The sequence below is a fragment of the Phocoena sinus genome, chromosome 8, assembly GCF_008692025.1.
Source record: "Phocoena sinus isolate mPhoSin1 chromosome 8, mPhoSin1.pri, whole genome shotgun sequence".
Lineage (NCBI taxonomy): Eukaryota > Metazoa > Chordata > Mammalia > Artiodactyla > Phocoenidae > Phocoena > Phocoena sinus.
This window is the reverse complement of record NC_045770.1, coordinates 64,167,172-64,186,325: the sequence shown is the minus strand read 5'-3', so window position 1 is coordinate 64,186,325 and position 19,154 is coordinate 64,167,172. Positions and strand designations below refer to the sequence as shown.

At 48.6% G+C, this 19,154-nt stretch overlaps 1 protein-coding gene and 1 long non-coding RNA gene across 3 annotated transcripts in view; both read right to left on the bottom strand.

Annotated features, from left to right (window-relative positions):
* The window catches only part of LOC116757774, a 48,549-nt gene extending 45,537 nt beyond the window's left edge, over nt 1-3,012 (bottom strand). The window contains exon 1 of the long non-coding RNA XR_004351074.1: nt 2,972-3,012. This is a non-coding gene — a long non-coding RNA (uncharacterized LOC116757774). The remainder of the gene's footprint in view (nt 1-2,971) is intronic.
* A 10,497-nt stretch (nt 3,013-13,509) lies between these two features.
* The window catches only part of SWAP70 (switching B cell complex subunit SWAP70), an 89,945-nt gene continuing 84,300 nt past the window's right edge, over nt 13,510-19,154 (bottom strand). For both annotated transcript variants that reach the window (XM_032640099.1, XM_032640097.1), the window contains exons 10-12: nt 16,122-16,320; nt 15,072-15,168; nt 13,510-14,721 (exon numbers count right to left, since the gene is read on the bottom strand). In XM_032640099.1, coding sequence (XP_032495990.1) covers nt 14,615-14,721; nt 15,072-15,168; nt 16,122-16,320 — 403 coding nt within the window. In that variant the 3' untranslated portion in view covers nt 13,510-14,614. The remainder of the gene's footprint in view (nt 14,722-15,071; nt 15,169-16,121; nt 16,321-19,154) is intronic.

The window sequence follows — 19,154 nt, the reverse complement described above, 5'->3', positions numbered from 1 at the left end:
TCTCCCTTTAGAAAGCACACTCAGCAAGGGCAGGTTCTTATGGTTCACGGTCTATTTTCCGGCACATAGAAGCAAGGCTGAGGTGCAAACAGGCACGTGACCAGTCACTTGATAAAAACTTGTGGAAGTAAGGAGCAAAGAGTAGCTGAGAGGATGACTGCTGGGCCATGAGGAGGAAAACCAAGCCAGCTGGGAGAGGAGTGAGTGAGGGCACCAAAGAGCAGAAGCGACCAGACCAAGAGCTGCTCAAGACAAGGGGAGAAGCCACAGTCCCAACCTTTGTGAGGCCCGGGCGCCAGTGAGGTTGGCAAGGCACCCAGGTCACAATCATCCCCTGCCCCTTTCCTGATGACATGTGGCGGGGGGCGGGTTGTTCCTTGCGACCGAAACAGCCTTGACTTCCAACCAGCCACCCATCCACCCCTACTACTAGCCTCCCAATCATCCAGACATCTCATAATTCGTCTACAAATCAAACAGCCCATGGGGCCCTCCATCCCTATAAGCATCCATCAGCCTAACGTCCACGAATCCACCCGTCAGCACATAACCAACGATCTCTTCATACATCAGCCTTTCAAAACACACATGGTAGAGCAGGGCCAGGTTATAAAAGGGTCTTGGGCACCAGGCTAAGGCAATCCAACTTTACTGCTAAATAGGGGGGAGCTATGGAAGCGGAAAGCTATGGAGATTTTGAGCGGTAAAGTTATATAATCAGGTCTGTATTTTAGAAAAATAATGCTGGCAGCAGTGAACAAGATAGACCAGAGCGGGTAGTCTTAAGGCAGGAAGATCAGCTGGGGTAATGCTGCGATATTCTGGATGATGAAATAGGGCAGAGGCATAGCCGCTAGAGAAAGGAAGAGTCAAGCTACAGACGGGGAACAGCCCTGCAAGCAGGCCTGCCCAGATGGGGGACCATCTAAGAGGCCTTGGTTGGGCACCCACCAGAGGGACCCAGGCACCGTGCTTGCCCCCGCCCTCAAGTGGGGCTGTGCCTCCTGCACATTTGGCCCAAGACATCCAGGAGAGGTAGTTCCCAGGATCCCAACCCAGAAGTGGTCCTTTCTGGGCCCATCTGCAGAACCCTCTGCCCTACAGCTCAAGCCGCTGACATTTGAGTACACAGTCACCCACCAGCTCTAGTCTCACACTTCAGCCCTGGTTGTGGAAAGCTGGGGCCTCTTCTCTGTTAATTTTCTCCAACTCCTCCGAGGCTGGGCCTCAGGCCCAGTGAAGTCACGGTCTGGGAGGCAGCCCTGGCTCCCTGCCGGCCCACGGAGGCTATATTTGGAGCAAGACAACTCCCTGCAGACACAGACTCGGGACCCACCCTGCAGCACTGCCCCAACCGATTTTACCGAGTTTACAGGAGTTTCCAAGCAGTGTGGGTGTCACTCACATCTTCACGTGTTTGTTCATTTACTCATTTGTTCACTCATTTATCCATTCCACAAATATTTATTGATCCCCTGGCACGATGCAGCAGGGTGCATGGCGGCACGTACACGCATACATATGGGTACCTGCGTCTAAATAGGGAAGGCAGCACATACTCTCGGTGCCCTCCCTCAGGGTTCAACAGCTCTGGTGACTCAGAATCAGGTGCGTGCGCGTCATTCACCTGTGTGCATGTGCACAGGTACATGCTCTCTGCTCTCGGAGAGGCGGCTCAGCCGCATGGCGTCTGCGCATACCTGTGTGGATGTGTCTGTGTGTGCGGGCGGAGCCGGAGCCCAGGCTCCTGCCCCCAGGGGGTGAGGGAAGTAGTGGTGACTGACTCAGCTGCATACGTTGACTGAGCGCCCGCAGGCCAGCTATGACTTTGTGGCCTTGCTCACTTGCCAAGCCAAACAGCCAGTGCTGGGTGCAAATATTCTATACAGAGGAAGAGAAGGTCCTGAGCAGGAGAGACTGAGCAGCCTGGACGCAACCCCATTTGCCCCAGGGTGCCCCACCTGCCCCTCCACCGCAGGTACAGGGCCCCCCATCTGGAGGCTCGGAGGCCATGCCCCCCACTGACTCTCCAGCACCCTCATCCACCAGTCCCAGGTTGGCGCACATCACGTACCAGTGGCCCAGAGGGGCAGGGCTGCCAGCCCAATCCACTTTCCCACCACACAAAAACCCTTCTGTTTCCACCACGATTGCATCTTTCTCCAACACCAGAGCCCAGTCGTGGCTTAGCAAGCGCGATCGGGAAGCTTTTCTGACCTCTGGGGCTCCAGACCCACCGCATGGGCTGCTGCCCTGCACCCCCATCTCCTCATCTGTGTCCCTCGCCCTATCTATGCCCGCTGTCTCTCCTTATCCGTCCCAGGGTCTATCTTTGTCTCTTCTCCAGGCAGGCTGTCTGCAGCGGAGGCTTCACAAAAGCAGAGGTGCTGACAGGGAGGGGGTGTGGGGAAGACACTCCGTGTCCTTTCTTGAGCCTTATTGGGAAAAGCGAAGTTGCTGCTCAGGGCGCAGGCTGGAATTTCGCCCTGGATGACCTTGCTCAGTTTGCTGGGGCCTCCCCGGGTACTGCCGGGGTCAGGCCAGGCAGGAAACAGGCCCCTGCCTGTTGGCTGCTCCACCTCCCTCCTCACCCACTCTCACCCCTAACGGCAGCCTCCAGCCAAGCGCCCCGCACAGGGACGAGGGCTGCCCCTTTTCCGAGGCGCCTTCAGTAACAGGGCCCCGGGCTGTGTGCCTCGGGGGTCGGGGGAGGGGCGAGGCATGATCAACATGCCTCCGGGCGCCAGCAGGGCCCTCCTTAGGCCCCCAAGAGGAAATCCCCAGGGGCTGAGAGGGAACGGGGGGCTCCCACCCTCGCCCCATGTGGCCCCCTGGCCGGCCTGAACCTGCCCGCACACGCACGTGCTGGGAATGGCTGGGAGCGGCCCTGGAGTCCGGACACCTGGGTTTTGCCCCAGATGCCTCGTGACCTGTGTCCCCTTGGGCAACTGCCTAACTCTCAGAACCTCACCTTCCTCATCGGTAAAATAGGAAAGCAGCGCCAAGTTTCCGGCTTGTTGAGGATAAAATGAGCTGACGGCAGCGCTCGCTCCCGGTGGGGCCCGCGCGGGGTTTCCTCCACCCTGGGCGCCCCCGCTCCCCCGCCCGCGCCAGACGCCTGGCCCGAGCCCGCGGAAGCCGCGGAGCAGAGCGCCTGGTCCAGGCGGGACTCGGGTCCGCGGCACACGCCTGCCCCCTGGCGGCCCCTCGGGTCCCCGCGCCCCGCACGAGGGCTTTTCCCCACAAAGCGGGGACCTTTCCCTGCCTCCGGGCCGGGGCCGCTCGAGAACCTGGGCTGCTAGAGGACCTGGTCCGGTGGCTCTGGGTGTGGGATTGTCTTTGCAGGGCGGGTTAGAGCGCAGGATTCTGTTCTCTTTGCATCCCTGTCCATTTTCCGCACTGTGTGGGTGTTACCTTGTGATAAGAAAAAATCTTACAAACATTACTGCTTTTTTAACATCACATGGAGCCTGTCCAGCCAAGGGAATTCTGGGTTTTCTAGCGCCTCCATTGGCATGAAGTCTCCCAGGGTTGGCTGGAAAAAAGGAAACTAGGACTTGCGTCATTGGAGTTGATGGTCCACCCTCCGAGTATGCTGGGATTAACTTTCTTTAAGAAGAAAGGAAAACGTGTCCCCAACCTCAGGATAGGGTGGGGTAAAAGCCACCAATGAGAGGAGAGTTGTAGGGTGGGTCAATCAAGCGCTGATGGTGCCCAGGGGGACTGTATTGGGGACATATTTGAGACCAGGGATTTATTTCAGAAAGGGGCTATTAACAAGCCAACATTTACGAGGAGGCTGCCTGCCCTTCCCAAGCACTGGGCTTGCCTTTGGGAGGAGAATTCATCAGAGCTGAAGCACCGGTGGGAGCCGTACCCCACTGGTGCTGAGGGGGAATCAGCAAGAACGCTGGGTGAGGCCCCAGAAGGTACTGTGGAGAACAGCTCTGGCCACCACAGAGAAAAGCTGAAGTGGCCACAAGGAAGACACAAGATCTCTGAGGGGAAAGCAGAGCCTGGGGTCCTTGGGGGTCTCCTGGGAGGCGGCCATCCCAGACCCTTGAGATCCACTTTGCAGCCTGCTGGGGCCCTCCCAGCAGCTGGTGTGACTGAGCAAGTGGGAGCCTGGCTGGGAGGAGCCTTCACTCTAGGCCCTCGCCTATTCACTCACAAGTGACACCTGCCCGTGGAAGTGTAGCACCTCAGTCACCTGTGGGATTTCCTCAGCGCTTACCAGTCCGCTGGCAAAATCCCCATTAGGGGACCTGCCCCAGCCAAGATGGAAACCCCTCACCACAAGACTCTAACGAAATGCACTGAGACAACACATCAGCAGGGATTATGCCTCTGCGAAGTGGAGAAACCTGAGCCGGTTATGTATTCCCTCACCGATGAGGGACAGATGTGCCTCCATGTGTAACACCCTTAGAAGGACACATTCCCTCTGACAACGCAGACTCTGAACCCAGCTCACCCAAGGTAACTCCGCAAGGTAGAACCATGAGTAGGACCCAGGTCTGCGTCACTCTGGAATCCAGGTTCTTTCCAACTCAGTACTTTTGAAAGCCAAGCACTGACCAGTTAGAATCTCAGGCTGTGAGGGCAGCCACTGTAGAAAGAAGCCATTCACACTGTCCCTTTATCTTACAGCTAATTGTGCTGTGAGGAGAACAGGGCCTTGGGACTTGGGGATGAAATCTACGTTTTTTGGATTCCCTGCATGTCCCTTGTGAACAAATACTTCAGGCGCGAATGGCCTCCACATGGGAACAGAGAGCCCCGTCGGCGGCGTGGGGCAGTGCATGGGGGGATGGGGCTGGGCTCCGGAGGGGCTGCGGGACAGGTGAGCATGGAGGTGACCGCAGTCTCTGCACCCCTGAAACCAGCCTGCGGGCTTACAGTGCATCTTCCCAGGGGAACCAGCCCAGGATGGTCCTGGTTGACCCATAGGAGGGGTAGAGACTTTGAGAGCAGAGGAGAGAAGACATGGAAGATATGACCCCAGGGAGGCTGCTCTCAGAGACCCACCGTGTGAGAGAGCGGCCAAGACGTTGCAGGAGAAAAACCCAGAGCTCACCTCCTCTCACAAGCACACCAAAATTACAACTATCTGCAGGATAACCATCGGTGAAAAAGACCAGAACCTACCAGAAAAGATCTTCTACAGCTAAAGACATAAAAAAATGGTGCCAGAGCTGCTCCAAGTCTTTGCTCAAAACCCATCAACACCCACCTTTAGCAGGAGTGTCCCTGCTCACAGCCTACCAACGCCTCCCATACCCTTTAGCAGGAGTGAACATAAATCTTTAAAGGTCCAGAGATGAGAAATGAAACTACTCACACAAAAAAGAAAAACCAGCAAAAGTGGATATTTAAGTTTATAATCTAAAAGCTCTCCTTATTTAATCCTACTTTTCCAGAATCTGGTTAAAAAAGAAAACAAACCACGGTGTTAACTTATACCATACGTTCAATTTGCTCTATCTTCTGGGCTTCAACAAAGAAACACTGATGGCAAATTTAAAGTGTGACTAGCTCCTAATTTACCGCTTCTGTAGAGCTTCTCTGTTTCCAACCAATGTTCTGATTCTAGGCTTTTATTCTGTTAAGAATATATTTTAATGATATACTTAGTTGTGTTGTATCTGTCGAGGATTTTATTTTGGTGACATTTCAAAAGATTAGTTTTTAATCAGCCTTCTGGTAAAATCTACATTACTGAATAAGAAAAGCAGATTTTTAATGGCTTAAAAAAGAAGAAAAAAGAAACACCCAGATAGAACCAGCCGGGGCCAAGATGGCGATGAATCTGACCTCCAACAGACCCCAAGTCTCATTATACATTGATTTTACTACATTAGCATATTAAATAACACACCTACCAGCAGCCAAGACCAGATATTAAGGACCAAAAAAGGATAAAAGGGGGATGGGACACCACTCCCTCAGAAAAAGCCCTGCCCCTTCCCCCGCAGACTACTGCATATGCCTCCACATAGTAAGCCTTGCTCCTCCTCCCTTTGTCTTTACTCTTTAAAATTAAGTCTCTCCCGCCAGGTGGGAGAAGTTGATCTTAGTTCTGGCTTCTCCATTCTCTGGCCACCGGGTAAGTCTATGCTATGTCAATTTCAGCTTTGGTTTTATTATCGGCTGCTTGAACCCAAAACGAAAAAGAACTCTACCCCACCAAGGCAGAGAGCCTCAGTTGGGCTAAAGGGCCCAAGTAGGGTCCATACGACTTAATTCGGTAACAGAAGGAACCAAAACGAGACAGGTTGGAGGGACAGACTCGCGATATAATCAAACCCTATTACCCCCGGGTGGGCGACCCTCAGACTGGAGAATAATTATAGTGCAGAGGTTCTCCCACAGGAGCGAGAGTTCTGAGCCCCACGTCAGGCCCCCAGCCCAGGCAGGGGTCCAGGACCAGGAAGACGACCCCCCGAGCATTTGGCATTGAAGGCCAGTGGGGCTTAACTGCAGGAGCCCCTCAGGACCGGGGGAAATAGACACTCCACTCTTAGAGGGCGCACACAGAGTCCCACGCACACCTGGGCAAAAGCAATAATTTGATAGGAGCCTGGGCCAGACCTACCTGCCGGTCTTGGAGAGTCTCCCGGAGAGGCAGGGGGCATGGCTGCGGCTCGCCCTGGGGACAAAGTCACCGGCAGCAGCTTTTCTTAGGAGCTACTTCTGCTGCGTGGACGCCGCTGCTGGCGGGCGCCATTTTTAAAGTCTTCCTCCAGCTCATCAGCCCAACAGCCTGCAGGTGCCGGCGCTGGGACGCCTGAGGCCAAGCAACTAACTGGGCGAGGACACAGCCCCAGCCTTCCGCAGACAGGCTGCCTAAAGACTAAAGAGCCCACACCTGCCTTTAGACGCAGCCCTAGACAAGGCCCTGCCCACCAGAGGGCCAAACCCCAGATCTACCCACCAGGGGGGAGAAAACTACAATTCCCCAACGGGGGCCTGGCTGGCCCTGTCCACTTGTCCACTCGTCTGTTCGTCCCGTTGCAGACGAACGCAACCTTCGGGACACCCTGAACCTCATACCCAGGTGTGTCAGGAACCACCCTCTGCCCAGCAAATGATCTAAAGCAAGCTCCAGGATCCCTGGGCCCTGCAGCTAGACTCCAAGAACCAGGTCTGCCTACCAGTAGTCCGGCACTAACCCCAGGCCCTGGCTTCACCTGCCAGTGGGTGGGCAGCAGACGCAGAGTCTTCGGGACCCTGACTCTGCCCACCAGTGAGCCAGCCCTAGCCCCGGGGCCTCCTAGGGATGAAGGAACAAGACAAAACCCCAGAAGAACTAAGTGGGGGTAGGCAATTTACCCGAAACAAAGAGTTCAGAGTAATGATGGTAAAGATGATCAAAGAACTCGGAGGAGAATGGATGCACAGAGCAGGAAATTAGAAGCTTTTAATAAAGCGTTCGAAAATATAAAGAACAACCAGAGATGAAGAATACAATAACTGAAATGAAAAATACACTAGAAGGAATCAATAGTAGACTCAACGATACAGAGGAACACATCAGTGAGCTGGAAGACAAGAGTAGTGGAAATCACTGTTACAGAACCAAAAAAGAATGAAAAGAAATGAGGGCAGTGTAGGAGATCTCTGGGAAAACATCAAATGCACTAATATTCACATTATAGAGGTCCAAGAAGGAGAAGAGGAGAGAAAGGGCCTGAGAAAATATTTGAAGAGATAATAGCTGAAAACTTCCCTAACCTGGGAAAGGAAACAATCACCCAAGTCCAGGAGGCGCAGAGAGTCCCATACAGGATGAACCCAAAGAGGAACACACCAAGACACGTTGTAATTAAGAGACCCATTGTGGGCTGCTGGTCCAAGCAGAGAGTGCTGGTTAAGGGGAAGAGGCTGGGTGATACGGGACAGGAAATGAGAGATTCAGATGGGGAAGAAGGGCAGGCTGCGGGGCTCAGGGCTGAACAGAATGGGGGTTGCTAGACAAAGCTTCCCTCTCCCACTCATCACGTCCCGCTGGCCCTCAGCCGGGCCCTGAGGACTGCTGTTGAGGAGGTAGACATAAACAGTGAGGAAGGCCTTCATTCCTGTGGGTGCACAACCCTGAGTCAGTGTGCTGCATCTACGTGGTAGAGGTGGAAAAGGAATCTGAGGCTAGCCCCGGATGGAATTTAGTGTCCTCCGCAGATTCACCCACTACCCAAGGCCAAAGACTCAGCAACCTCAGAAAGGTCAATGGAAGCTGAGCACACGACTTGGAGGGGTCAGGGCCACTCCTGAGTGGTGAAGCAGGGACACGCAACCAGCTGCGTGATGGGAGATAGAAAAAACTGAGATTAAAAACGTGTGACATCCACAAAGAAAGAAAACTACAGGCCAATATCACTGATGAACATAGATGCAAAAATCCTCAACAAAATACTAGCAAACAGAATCCAAAAGCACATTAAAAGGATCATACACCATGATCAAGTGGGGTTTACTCCAGGAATGCAAGGATTTTTCAATATACGCAAATCTATCAATGTGATAAACCATATTAACAAATTGAAGGAGAAAAACCATATGATCATCTCAATAGATGCAGAGAAAGCTTTTGACAAAATTCAACACCCATTTATGATAAAAACCCTCCAGAAAGTAGGCATAGAGGGAACTTTGCTAAACATAATAAAGGCCATATATGACAAGCCCACAGCAAACATCATCCTCAATGGTGAAAAACTGAAAGCATTTCCACTAAGATCAGGAACAAGACAAGGTTGCCCACTCTCACCACTCTTATTCAACATAGTTTTGGAAGTTTTAGCCACAGCAATCAGAGAAGAAAAGGAAATAAAAGGAATCCAAATCGGAAAAGAAGAAGTAAAGCTGTCACTGTTTGCAGATGACATGATACTATACATAGAGAATCCTAAAGATGCTACCAGAAAACTACTAGAGCTAATCAATGAATTTGGTAAAGTAGCAGGATACAAAATTAATGCACAGAAATCTCTGGCATTCCTATATACTAATGATGAAAAATCTGAAAGTGAAATCAAGAAAACAGTCCCATTTACCATTGCAACAAAAAGAATAAAATATCTAGGAATAAACCTACCTAAGGATACGAAAGACCTGTATGCAGAAAATTATAAGACACTGATGAAAGAAATTAAAGATGATACAAATAGATGGAGAGATATACCATGTTCTTGGATGGGAAGAATCAACATTGTGAAAATGACTCTACTACCCAAAGCAATCTACAGATTCAATGCAATCCCTATCAAACTACCACTGGCATTTTTCACAGAACTAGAACAAAAAATTTCGCAATTTGTATGGAAACACAAAAGACCCCGAATAGCCAAAGCAATCTTGAGAACGAAAAAAGGAGCTGGAGGAATAAGGCTCCCTGACTTTAGACTATATTACAAAGCAACAGTAATCAAGACAGTATGGTACTGGCACAAAAACAGAAAGATAGATCAGTGGAACAGGATAGAAAGCCCAGAGATAAACCCACGCACATATGGACACCTTATCTTTGATAAAGGAGGCAGGAATGTACAGTGGAGAAAGGACAGCCTCTTCAATAAATGGTGCTGGGAAAACTGGACAGGTACATGTAAAAGTATGAGATTAGATCACTCCCTAACACCATACACAAAAATAAGCTCAAAATGGATTAAAGACCTAAATGTAAGGCCAGAAACTATCAAACTCTTAGAAGAAAACATAGGAGGAACACTCTATGACATAAATCACAGCAAGATCCTTTCTGACCCACCTCCTAGAGTAATGGAAATAAAAACAAAAATAAACAAATGGGACCTAATGAAACTTCAAAGCTTTTGCACAGCAAAGGAAACCATAACCAAGACCAAAAGACAACCCTCAGAATGGGAGAAAACATTTGCAAATGAAGCAACTGACAAAGGATTAATCTCCAAAATTTACAAGCAGCTCATGCAGCTCAATAACAAAAAAACAAACAACCCCATCCAAAAATGGGCAGAAGACCTAAATAGACATTTCTCCAAAGAAGATATACAGAATGCCAACAAACACATGAAAGAATGCTCAACATCATTAATCATTAGAGAAATGCAAATCAAAACTACAATGAGATATCATCTCACACCAGTCAGAATGGCCATCATCAAAAAATCTAGAAACAATAAATGCTGGAGAGGGTGTGGAGAAAAGGGGACACTCTTGCACTGCTGGTGGGAATGTGAATTGCTTCAGCCACTGTGGAGAACAGTATGGAGGTTCCTTAAAAAACTACAAATAGAATTACCATATGACCCAGCAATCCCACTACTTGGCATATACCCTGAGAAAACCAAAATTCAAAAAGAGTCATGTACCAAAATGTTCATTGCAGCTCTATTTACAATAGCCAGGACATGGAAACAACCTAAGCGCCCATCATCGGATGAATGGATAAAGAAGATGTGGCACATATACACAATGGAATATTACTCAGCCTTAAAAAGAAATGAAATTGAGCTATTTGTAATGAGATGGATAGACCTAGAGTCTGTCATACAGAGTGAAGTAAGTCAGAAAGAAAAAGACAAATACCGTATGCTAACACATATATATGGAATTTAAGGGAAAAAAATGTCATGAAGAACCTAGGGGTAAGATAGGAATAAAGACGCAGACCTACTGGAGAACGGACTTGAGGATATGGGGAGGGGGAAGGGTGAGTTTTGACAGGGTGAGAGAGAGTCATGGACATATACACACTAACAAACGTAGTAAGGTAGATAGCTGGGGGGAAGCAGCCGCAAGGCACAGGGATATTAGCTCGGTGCTTTGTGACAGCCTGGAAGTGTGGGATGGGGAGAGTGGGAGGGAGGGAGACGCAAGAGGGAAGACATATGGGAACATATGTATATGTATAGCTGATTCACTTTGTTATAAAGCAGAAACTAACACACCATTGTAAAGCAATTATACCCCAATAAAGATGTTTAAAAAAAAAAAAAAATTAAAAAAAAAAAAAAAAAAAACGTGTGACATCAACTGTATTTAAAGGACCCAGCAGGGGGCAGGTGCTGTCATGAACCACATCCTGGAAGAGGGGCAGCTGTTCCTGGGTAGATTTGGCCTATCCCCTTCCAGGTCCTTCTGTGCAAAGTTGAGGGCTTTGGACCAGCTGACCCCTAGGGACTAGCCAGTCCAGCATTCTAGAGGCACTAGTCACAAAGAGCAAACTACAAATCTTGAGTGTAAAGCTGATATATTTTACTTAGGTAACCGCTACCCATTTCCAGCGTCCCAGAAGGTTCACTTGTTTCCAGTCAATAACCACCCTTCCCACCCCCAGCTAACCACAATTCTGACTTCGAAATCCACAGATTAGCTCTGCCGGTTCTGGAAATTAATATAAATGGAATCAAACAGTATTTTCTCTGTGTTTGGCTTCTTTGCTCGACATAAAGTCTGTGAGATTCATCCATGTTGCTGCATCTCTCAGTGACACTCTTTTTCAATAAAGTATGGTCTCCTTGGCCTGAATATACCATATTCAATGATCTGTTCTCTGCTGCATCAGCACTTCCGTTGTTGCATCAGCACTTTGGTTGTTGCTGGTTTGGGTCATCCTGAATGAAGCTGCTGTGAACCTCCTTGCAGGGCCTTCTTGTGGACACCTGCCTCATTTCCCTTGGGGGGACCGCTGGCCCATAGGGTAGGTGTTGTCTTTAGCTTGAGTAGATATCACCATATGGCTTCCTAAAGTTGAGGGGTGACTTTTACAGGTCTCAAAATGAATATCAAAATAAGGAAGGAAGTAGAGGGAGAGCAAGAGGAAAGAAACAGATAGACCTTAAAGTATTCCCAAGACTGATTCTTTCAGTAAATGGTGAGCCCCTACTATGAACTGGTAACAGCTGGGCCGCGCCTCTTCCCCACTTCCCATGGCCTGGCGTCACCTGATCCCTGCTCCACTAGGGCAGCTATGCCTTGCTGGCACAACCCTGAAGGCACGACGGAGGCTTTGCCAAGTGTAACAGGCACCAGTGCTCTGTGAGGTACATCACCAGCCAGGCCGTAAATCTGAACACTCATCCCTCACCAGCTGCTGAATGGTTCCGACAGCCCCTCCCCGTGCTTAGCCACTCACATGAAGAAATAAAGGTCACGGCAGCTTTACATTTCACGCCTCAGCAACCTGCATCCCAGGGAGACTTTAATGCATATCCAAAGCAATTCCCTTTGCACCTATGCTGAAAAGGCATTTACAGAGTTCCTGAAGCACGGCGCCCCGCACGGGGTGAGCCAAGCTCCCGCCCTCTGCTCTCCGCCTGCTCACAGAGCACGCAGCCACTCTCCCCCCACATGCGCCCCAGTTACACCAAAGAGGTCACTCCTGCTGCTCCTCCTGGGGAAACCCTGACTCTAGGAGACTGTGTGCTCCGAACCTAGATCTTGCCTTTCTGCAGAGAAGGTTTTCTCAACCTCAGCACTAGTCACACATCTTAGGCTATGTTAAGTCTTTGTTACAGGGACCGTCCCGTGAATTGTAGGATGTTTAGTAGCATCTCTGGCCTCTACCCTGTAGATGCCAGTTACAAACCCAAGAGTGACAATTAAAATGTCTCCAGACACTGCCCCTCCAGATTTCTGCTTGGGGGGTTCAGGGAGTATCATCCCTGGTTGAGAACCACTGCAGTAGAGAAAGAAAGTTAGGGACTTCCCTGGTGGTCCAGTGGTAAAGAATCTGCCTTCCAATGCAGGGGACACGGGTTTGACCCCTGGTCAGGGAACTGTGATCCCACATACTGCAGGGCAACTAAGCCCGCGTGCCACAACTACTGAGCTCGTGCGCCTCAACTAGAGAGCCTGTGTGCTGCAAACTACAGGGCCCACGCACCCTGGAGCCTGTGTGCCACAACTAGAGAAAAAAACCCGCACACTACAGCTAGAGAGAAGCCCGCGAGCTGCATCTAGCAAGGAGCCCGAGCATCACAACGAAGGTCCCGCGTGCTGCAACTAAGACCCGACGCGCCGAAAAAAAAAGTTAAAGAAACACCAACCAGTGTGTTCTCTCCTCTAGAAGGAAACGATCAGTTTTCCAAGACAATCACGCTGGACTGAGTGGGCCTGCTTAATCCACAAGAGGCGTTTTAATCTTGGCAACTGTGTAAAACCAAAACAAAAAAACCACACTGTTTACTCTGGTAAAACTGAAAGAAAAACTAAGAGGCATAAAAAGAAAATTCGGGAAAGCAGAGGTAAGAGGATTTGGAGGGCACAGCAACAATGAGGGAGAAATCATCTTTGTAAGTTCCCGTTTGTGAGCTGACACATCCACCACGGTTTCCCACATGAGTGACTCAAATGCCAAATTTGAGGCCATAGCTAACTTCATGATAGCACTGGTTTGGGGGCTCCAAACTGCACACCCAGTGCTTTCAGGAAGTGTCCCTAAATCCAAGTTCATCTCATTATATGAAAACATGCACACATACACACAACCTTACTCTCCTGTCCTATCAAATCAGACAGTTGAAAATGTATGCTCTTCTGGTATTTTTTAAATTTTCTTACTGATTCCATTTTACTAAAACAAACAAAAACCATACAAAACACTTTTAATATACCTTAGAAAATTAGCAAAAAAATTAAGTTCAGCATATTACATTGTACAACATTTAGGTAAGAATGTTTGAAAATTATAAATATTTTGTTCCTTCTCAACATAGCACATCACAAAAATACATTTTAAAACTTTTTTCATGAATGATTCCTAGAAATGATCATATCCCTATTTATCAAGGAAAAGGTCTGATTAGGACAAGCATTCACAGACACCTGAAATGTTCTGTACAGTAACTACAAAAGTAAAACCAAGCGGTCTGCCGGCACTTGGACAGTTGAAACCATTTTAAATATTAGGAGGAATTCAGTTAGTATCAAGACATCATTCCAAATGGGATTTACTTAGTTCATCTCTGTGCTGTCCTTGACTCGTAAGTATCTATCTCAGCCAAAGCATTGTTTGAAAGACTTCTGCCTCCTTGAGATAGCGCCGCTGGGGCCAGGATGCCAACCGGTCACACTGCATGAACCTGCACAACCAGAGACACAGACGGCAACCGCTTAGTCAGAGCGAGGGCCACGTGCGAGAGAAACGCCTTCTCCAGTAGAGCGTCCGTGGTCACAGGCAGTCCACGTCAACTGCGGGCCACGGCGAGCAGACTGGCCCATCTAGTTTAGGAACAAGCACTCGGAGGAGGAAGAACAACGGCCCGGCCCGCAGAGGTTCTGGTAGCCGGTGAGCTGAGCGCCGCTTGCTGCCAGCCACACGCCGCGGGTCGATGAGGGCGCCACTGCGCTGTCCGAGCGCTGGCCCCACCGGCAATCTGAGGGAGCTAATGGGAACTTTCAGAAGCTGAAGTTTTCAGAGAAAGGGTAAATAAAGAGCTTGACGATGCTGACTTTTTTTTTCTTTTCAGGTAAGCCCTTCTTTACAGGCAGATAAGTAAGAAGGCTTCCTTAGTATACTGACCAGGAGGCACTGAAAGAAGAAGAGTTAGAAGCAGCAAAGCCAGGTCCTTTTGTCTTTAGCATAAAGCTTTCCAGTTATACTCAGAACCTACATAACTGACATGACTTCTGCTCACTCTGTGGCCTTCTTTCCTTTCCAGCTCTTCTCTCTCTCTTCAAGTTCTGCCTGGGTGAAAGCTGCAGGGCCCCAGTTAGTGATCAGGTGAGGGTTTTTTGAACCTAAGAGACAAACATGCATTAAACATAGGAAGTCTTATATTCTTCAATTAACATTATCATTTTTCCACAGACAAAGGAGTAACTTTTCTACGTTATTTCTTCTCTGAGGAACATCCATAAAGGTTATACCAGCCAAAACAATTAGAAGATGTATACAAAGGGGATTAACCAGGCCTTCTTATCTATCAGAGGGCAAGTGATTATTCAAGAGAAATTTACTGTAAACAGCTGGGTTTCTGTATATTTGGGCTGAGGAAGTTTGTTTTTTTTTTTTTAGCACAATTCAAGTACACAGATAAAACAGAAAAATAAATTGACTAAATATCTGATTACTTCAAAGAATGTGTTACCTGGTTCTATCAATCGAATTAACCCTTCATGCTGGGCCACTCTGTCCTTCCAGCTCTTGGTCTTGTTAGTTGCCATCTCCAGCTTCTTTTTAACTCCCTGGCACAAAAGCAGATTTTAGACTATGCAAACACACAGGTAGTTTAAGAGTCAAATAACAATGATTAGGCACTTACTATACACTAGTGGATTATCTTATTAAATCATCACAGCCATAAGAAGCACGAAATATTATTATCCCGTTTTACAGATGTGGAAACTAGGATTCAGAGCAGTTAAGTAACCTGCCCGAGGTCACACAGAGGACCTAATTCGCACTAATTACAGATGAATATATAAGATCCTTGTGTGCCAGTTACGGCTTACTGCCTCTCGGCTCCAAATCCACCCTTCGCTGTCTTGCCTGTGCTGTTAGGCTAACGTTCCCTCGACAGCTGGCACCACTTAAGCTTCGTTAGTGGAAGGGCTGGCGGGACACTGCAGAAGGCTCCACTGTGCTCTGAACAGCAGCTCCTGTGGCAAGTGGGACACCCATGGTGCTCACACCAGTGGGTTTTAGCGGCACCTCCGCTGTGGGCAGCTTCCACCAGTGCCCCAGAGGGTGGCTTCCCAGTCTCAGCACCTCGCTGAGCTTTTCTGCCACCCAGTGGGCGAAGGCCATGCCCTCTCCAAGAAGGACTGGCTCACAGCACTGGGCTAAGGGAGCAAAGAGGATGTGTTCCTCCCCTGGACGCTCTGCCTCAGCCCCAGAGGCAGTGGCTGCTTCCTGTGTCTGCCCTTCCTGCAGCTCAGAGTTTTCTTTGCTGCTCAGGAGGTAATCCCCTGTTAGAGTTAATAGTAGTTTATATTAAACCTTCCCTGTTCATATTGCCGGTGTAGTTTCAGTCTCTTGATTGGACTCCAACTGTTACGCCCCATCGCCTGTAAAAAAAATTCCTACCTACAGCTAAACACAATTCTTACACCGCTTCTTACAGTAAAGCAAATATCCTGTTGCTTTAAATGTTTAAGAATATTTAAATGCACGCGTTTGCAGGGTTGGGTTTAATGACCTCGTACTGCTCAAGTGCCTGCTTCCGCTCAAGCTCCAGCTGTTGCAGCTGCTCCACGGCTTCCTGGAGGGCCTGCTCTTTGACGGCGCGCTGGTTCTCCAGCTCCTGCTTCTCCGCCTCCGTGGTGCGAATGGCCTGCTGCTGCTCCAAGTGCCACTTCTCCAGCTCGGCCCTCTTGGATGACTCTTCCTCCAGCAACCTGCGATGCGAGCTCGGCGTCAGACCCGCCCGGTCACCGCCCCTGACCCAGCAGATGTCGGAGCACGCCAGAGCCGCAGAGAAGCCTGGGGGTCATCTAACCCACCGCTCATTTCACAAGAGGGAAACTAGATTCACAAAGTGGCTAAGGTGACTCATGAGTCCTGCTCCAAGCTCTGTTTCACCCTTTTATGAAAAAAAAAAAATGACAGTAAAAATAACATGCGTTGAAGGCTTAATGGGCCAAGAAGGAAGTGTGTTTTCTCAATTAATCCTCACAATAAACTTAAGTACTATTATTATTCCATTCAGAGATGAAAAAAGTGAGGCACAAAGGTTAAGTGACCTGCACTAGGTCATTCACCTGGCAGGCAGGTGGCAGGGCCATGTTTTGAAATTTGCCGGGTTGCTGTAACATTAAAACATTTTTTATCTAGTGAAGACCTATCACCAAGGAAAAAGTTGACTAATGAAAGCAAGAGAAGAAGGAGCTGACAAAAGGTAGAGTGAGCAGACACCACTTCCTAACAAAGCGCTGCCCGTCAGGCCCTTCACCTTCCTTGCTGCTAACCCTCCACGATTCTGCAAGGTGTTATTATCCCTGCAGATGAAGTCAAAGGGTTTAAAAGTATGACACACAGGTAAGTAATGGATTTCAACCCAGGCCTGTATGACTTCAAAATGTTATCTCTTAATAACAGGCTACCTATCTGAGAATATCCAGCTATGCCAGTATTTAATAAATAAATTAACGTGCAGCCCTACCTGAACCCAAAGTGTAGACAATGTGGTTAGACGCCAGCCCAGGACGGGACGCATCTCTACCGGCTTGACCATCAGAATTATGGTAACAAGCCACACGGCAGGCCAGTAACTACTACCCAAGAGCGTTTGCGCTTCTAAAACCGACAACAGCAGAAGTAACGTAACAGACTCTACAGCCCCTATCTGACTACCCCAATCCCCATCCCCAGTCCCACACCATTGTAAGAATTCCCTCTACAACATCCTACAGGGTTTTTCTCCAGTTCTGTGTGATGGGCCACGCTTCACAAACCGGGTCAGTTTATTTCTGGCAGCCTTGATTCTTAGAAAGTTCTTCCTCAAGTAAGATGAGCTCTCCCATCCCCTACCCCGGGTTCCACCAAGGGCCAATCTGCACCCTCTGAGACGTCCCTCGGAGTGTGACATCCGCAGTGAACACATCACTGCCAACGTGGGCTGACCAGTGCAGAGTGACTCACTTACTCAGTGTGTATATATTCCACACTGTCCATGTGCTTTTCTAGGCACAGGGGATACAACAGTGAATGAGACCGGAAGGATTCTTCATCCTAGTGGTGAAAGTCTGGAGGGGAAGGGACATTTGCAGGAGGTTAGGCTGCCCAGCCTGAATCCCCTTCACGTGTCTAGGGATGTCTTGATGGAGGCCACTGACACAAAGGAGCAGAGACAGTGAAGAATTTATCTTTTGGTGGCAGCAACATCTAGTGTCAAGTGATGGCAGAAGCAATGGGGACAACTGACTGACCGACCCACGGTGCCAATGTCGACATCAGCGGCACCCTCACTGGGCTCTTGCCGTGGCCTGGTCAGGGCTGCTCAGCCTCCCTTGGTTCCTGCCTGTGTTCAAGGCCTGGCCACCTGCCTTTCTGTGGAATTGGTGAGTTTCTCAAGAACCTTCCAACAAATGCTTTTATTGCTTTAGCTAACCCAAGTTGGTTTCTGTGGTTTACAAACAAGACTCCTGACTAAAGACTTGAACCTCTCTGTGCCTCAGTTTCTTCATTTATAAAAAAGGAATAGGAACTATACCTACCACCAAAAGTTTGCTGATCCATTAAACGTGATAATGCAAGTAAGGTACTTAGAACAGTGCCTACCATGTCATAAGTGCTGAATAAATATCAGCTCATATTATTATGGTGGGACTATTACCTCATTTGCTCCGAATACTTCATGAAGGCTGCCTGAGAGTATATGAGGTTTTTGGCAATCAATCATATCAGGGAAGTAAAACCATGAATCTTTTCAAATGAGCTGCTATTAAGCCAAGTATCCTGGATCCTATACTTGTTCTGTTGATATTTTAAATTATCTTCTTGCTCTAAAACCATCATTCCAGCCTGTCAACACCTTTTTTGAATGCTTATTTGACATTCTATACGTTGCATATCTTCCCCATCTGCAGATGAGCTAAAGGAACAGAAACCAACATACTCCGAGTGACCACCAAATCCAGACGTTACACGAAACTCTTTGCAAGCATCCCCTCCCTTACCCTTCACAACAACCCTACGAGCTTATTGTATAGATAAGGAAATGAAGGCTGCAAGAAATGAACTAACTTTTCTAAAATTACACAGCTAGGAAGTACCAGGGCTGGGAATCAAACCCAGACCTCACTCCAGGGCTCAACGCCAACCTGCCTTCAAATACATGAAGAGTATTATCGCATGGAAGAGACTCAGTGTTCCACATGGCCCCATGCGTAGAACCTGGCTCCATTCGTTCAAAAAAGACTCCTTGGGCACTTACTGTGTGCCATACCCTGTACTAGTTGCTGGGAATACAGACCTAAGGTACGCGCCTAGGCCTCACAGACACAAAAATTTAGTGGGTGCAAGTTATAACCGGACAGACTATGGCTCCGTCTCAAGAACTTTCCAATGATTGAGTTGTCCAAATGTTAAATGAACAGTTTCCTTCTGAGTTCCCATTCAGGAGAGGATAGATAACCTTCAGGATTACACATTTTTTTAAAAAAACTTCAATTTTAGTGGGAAAAAAAAACCCCAACAAGATCCAGATGGCTCAAGTCAAAGTTCTTGTATT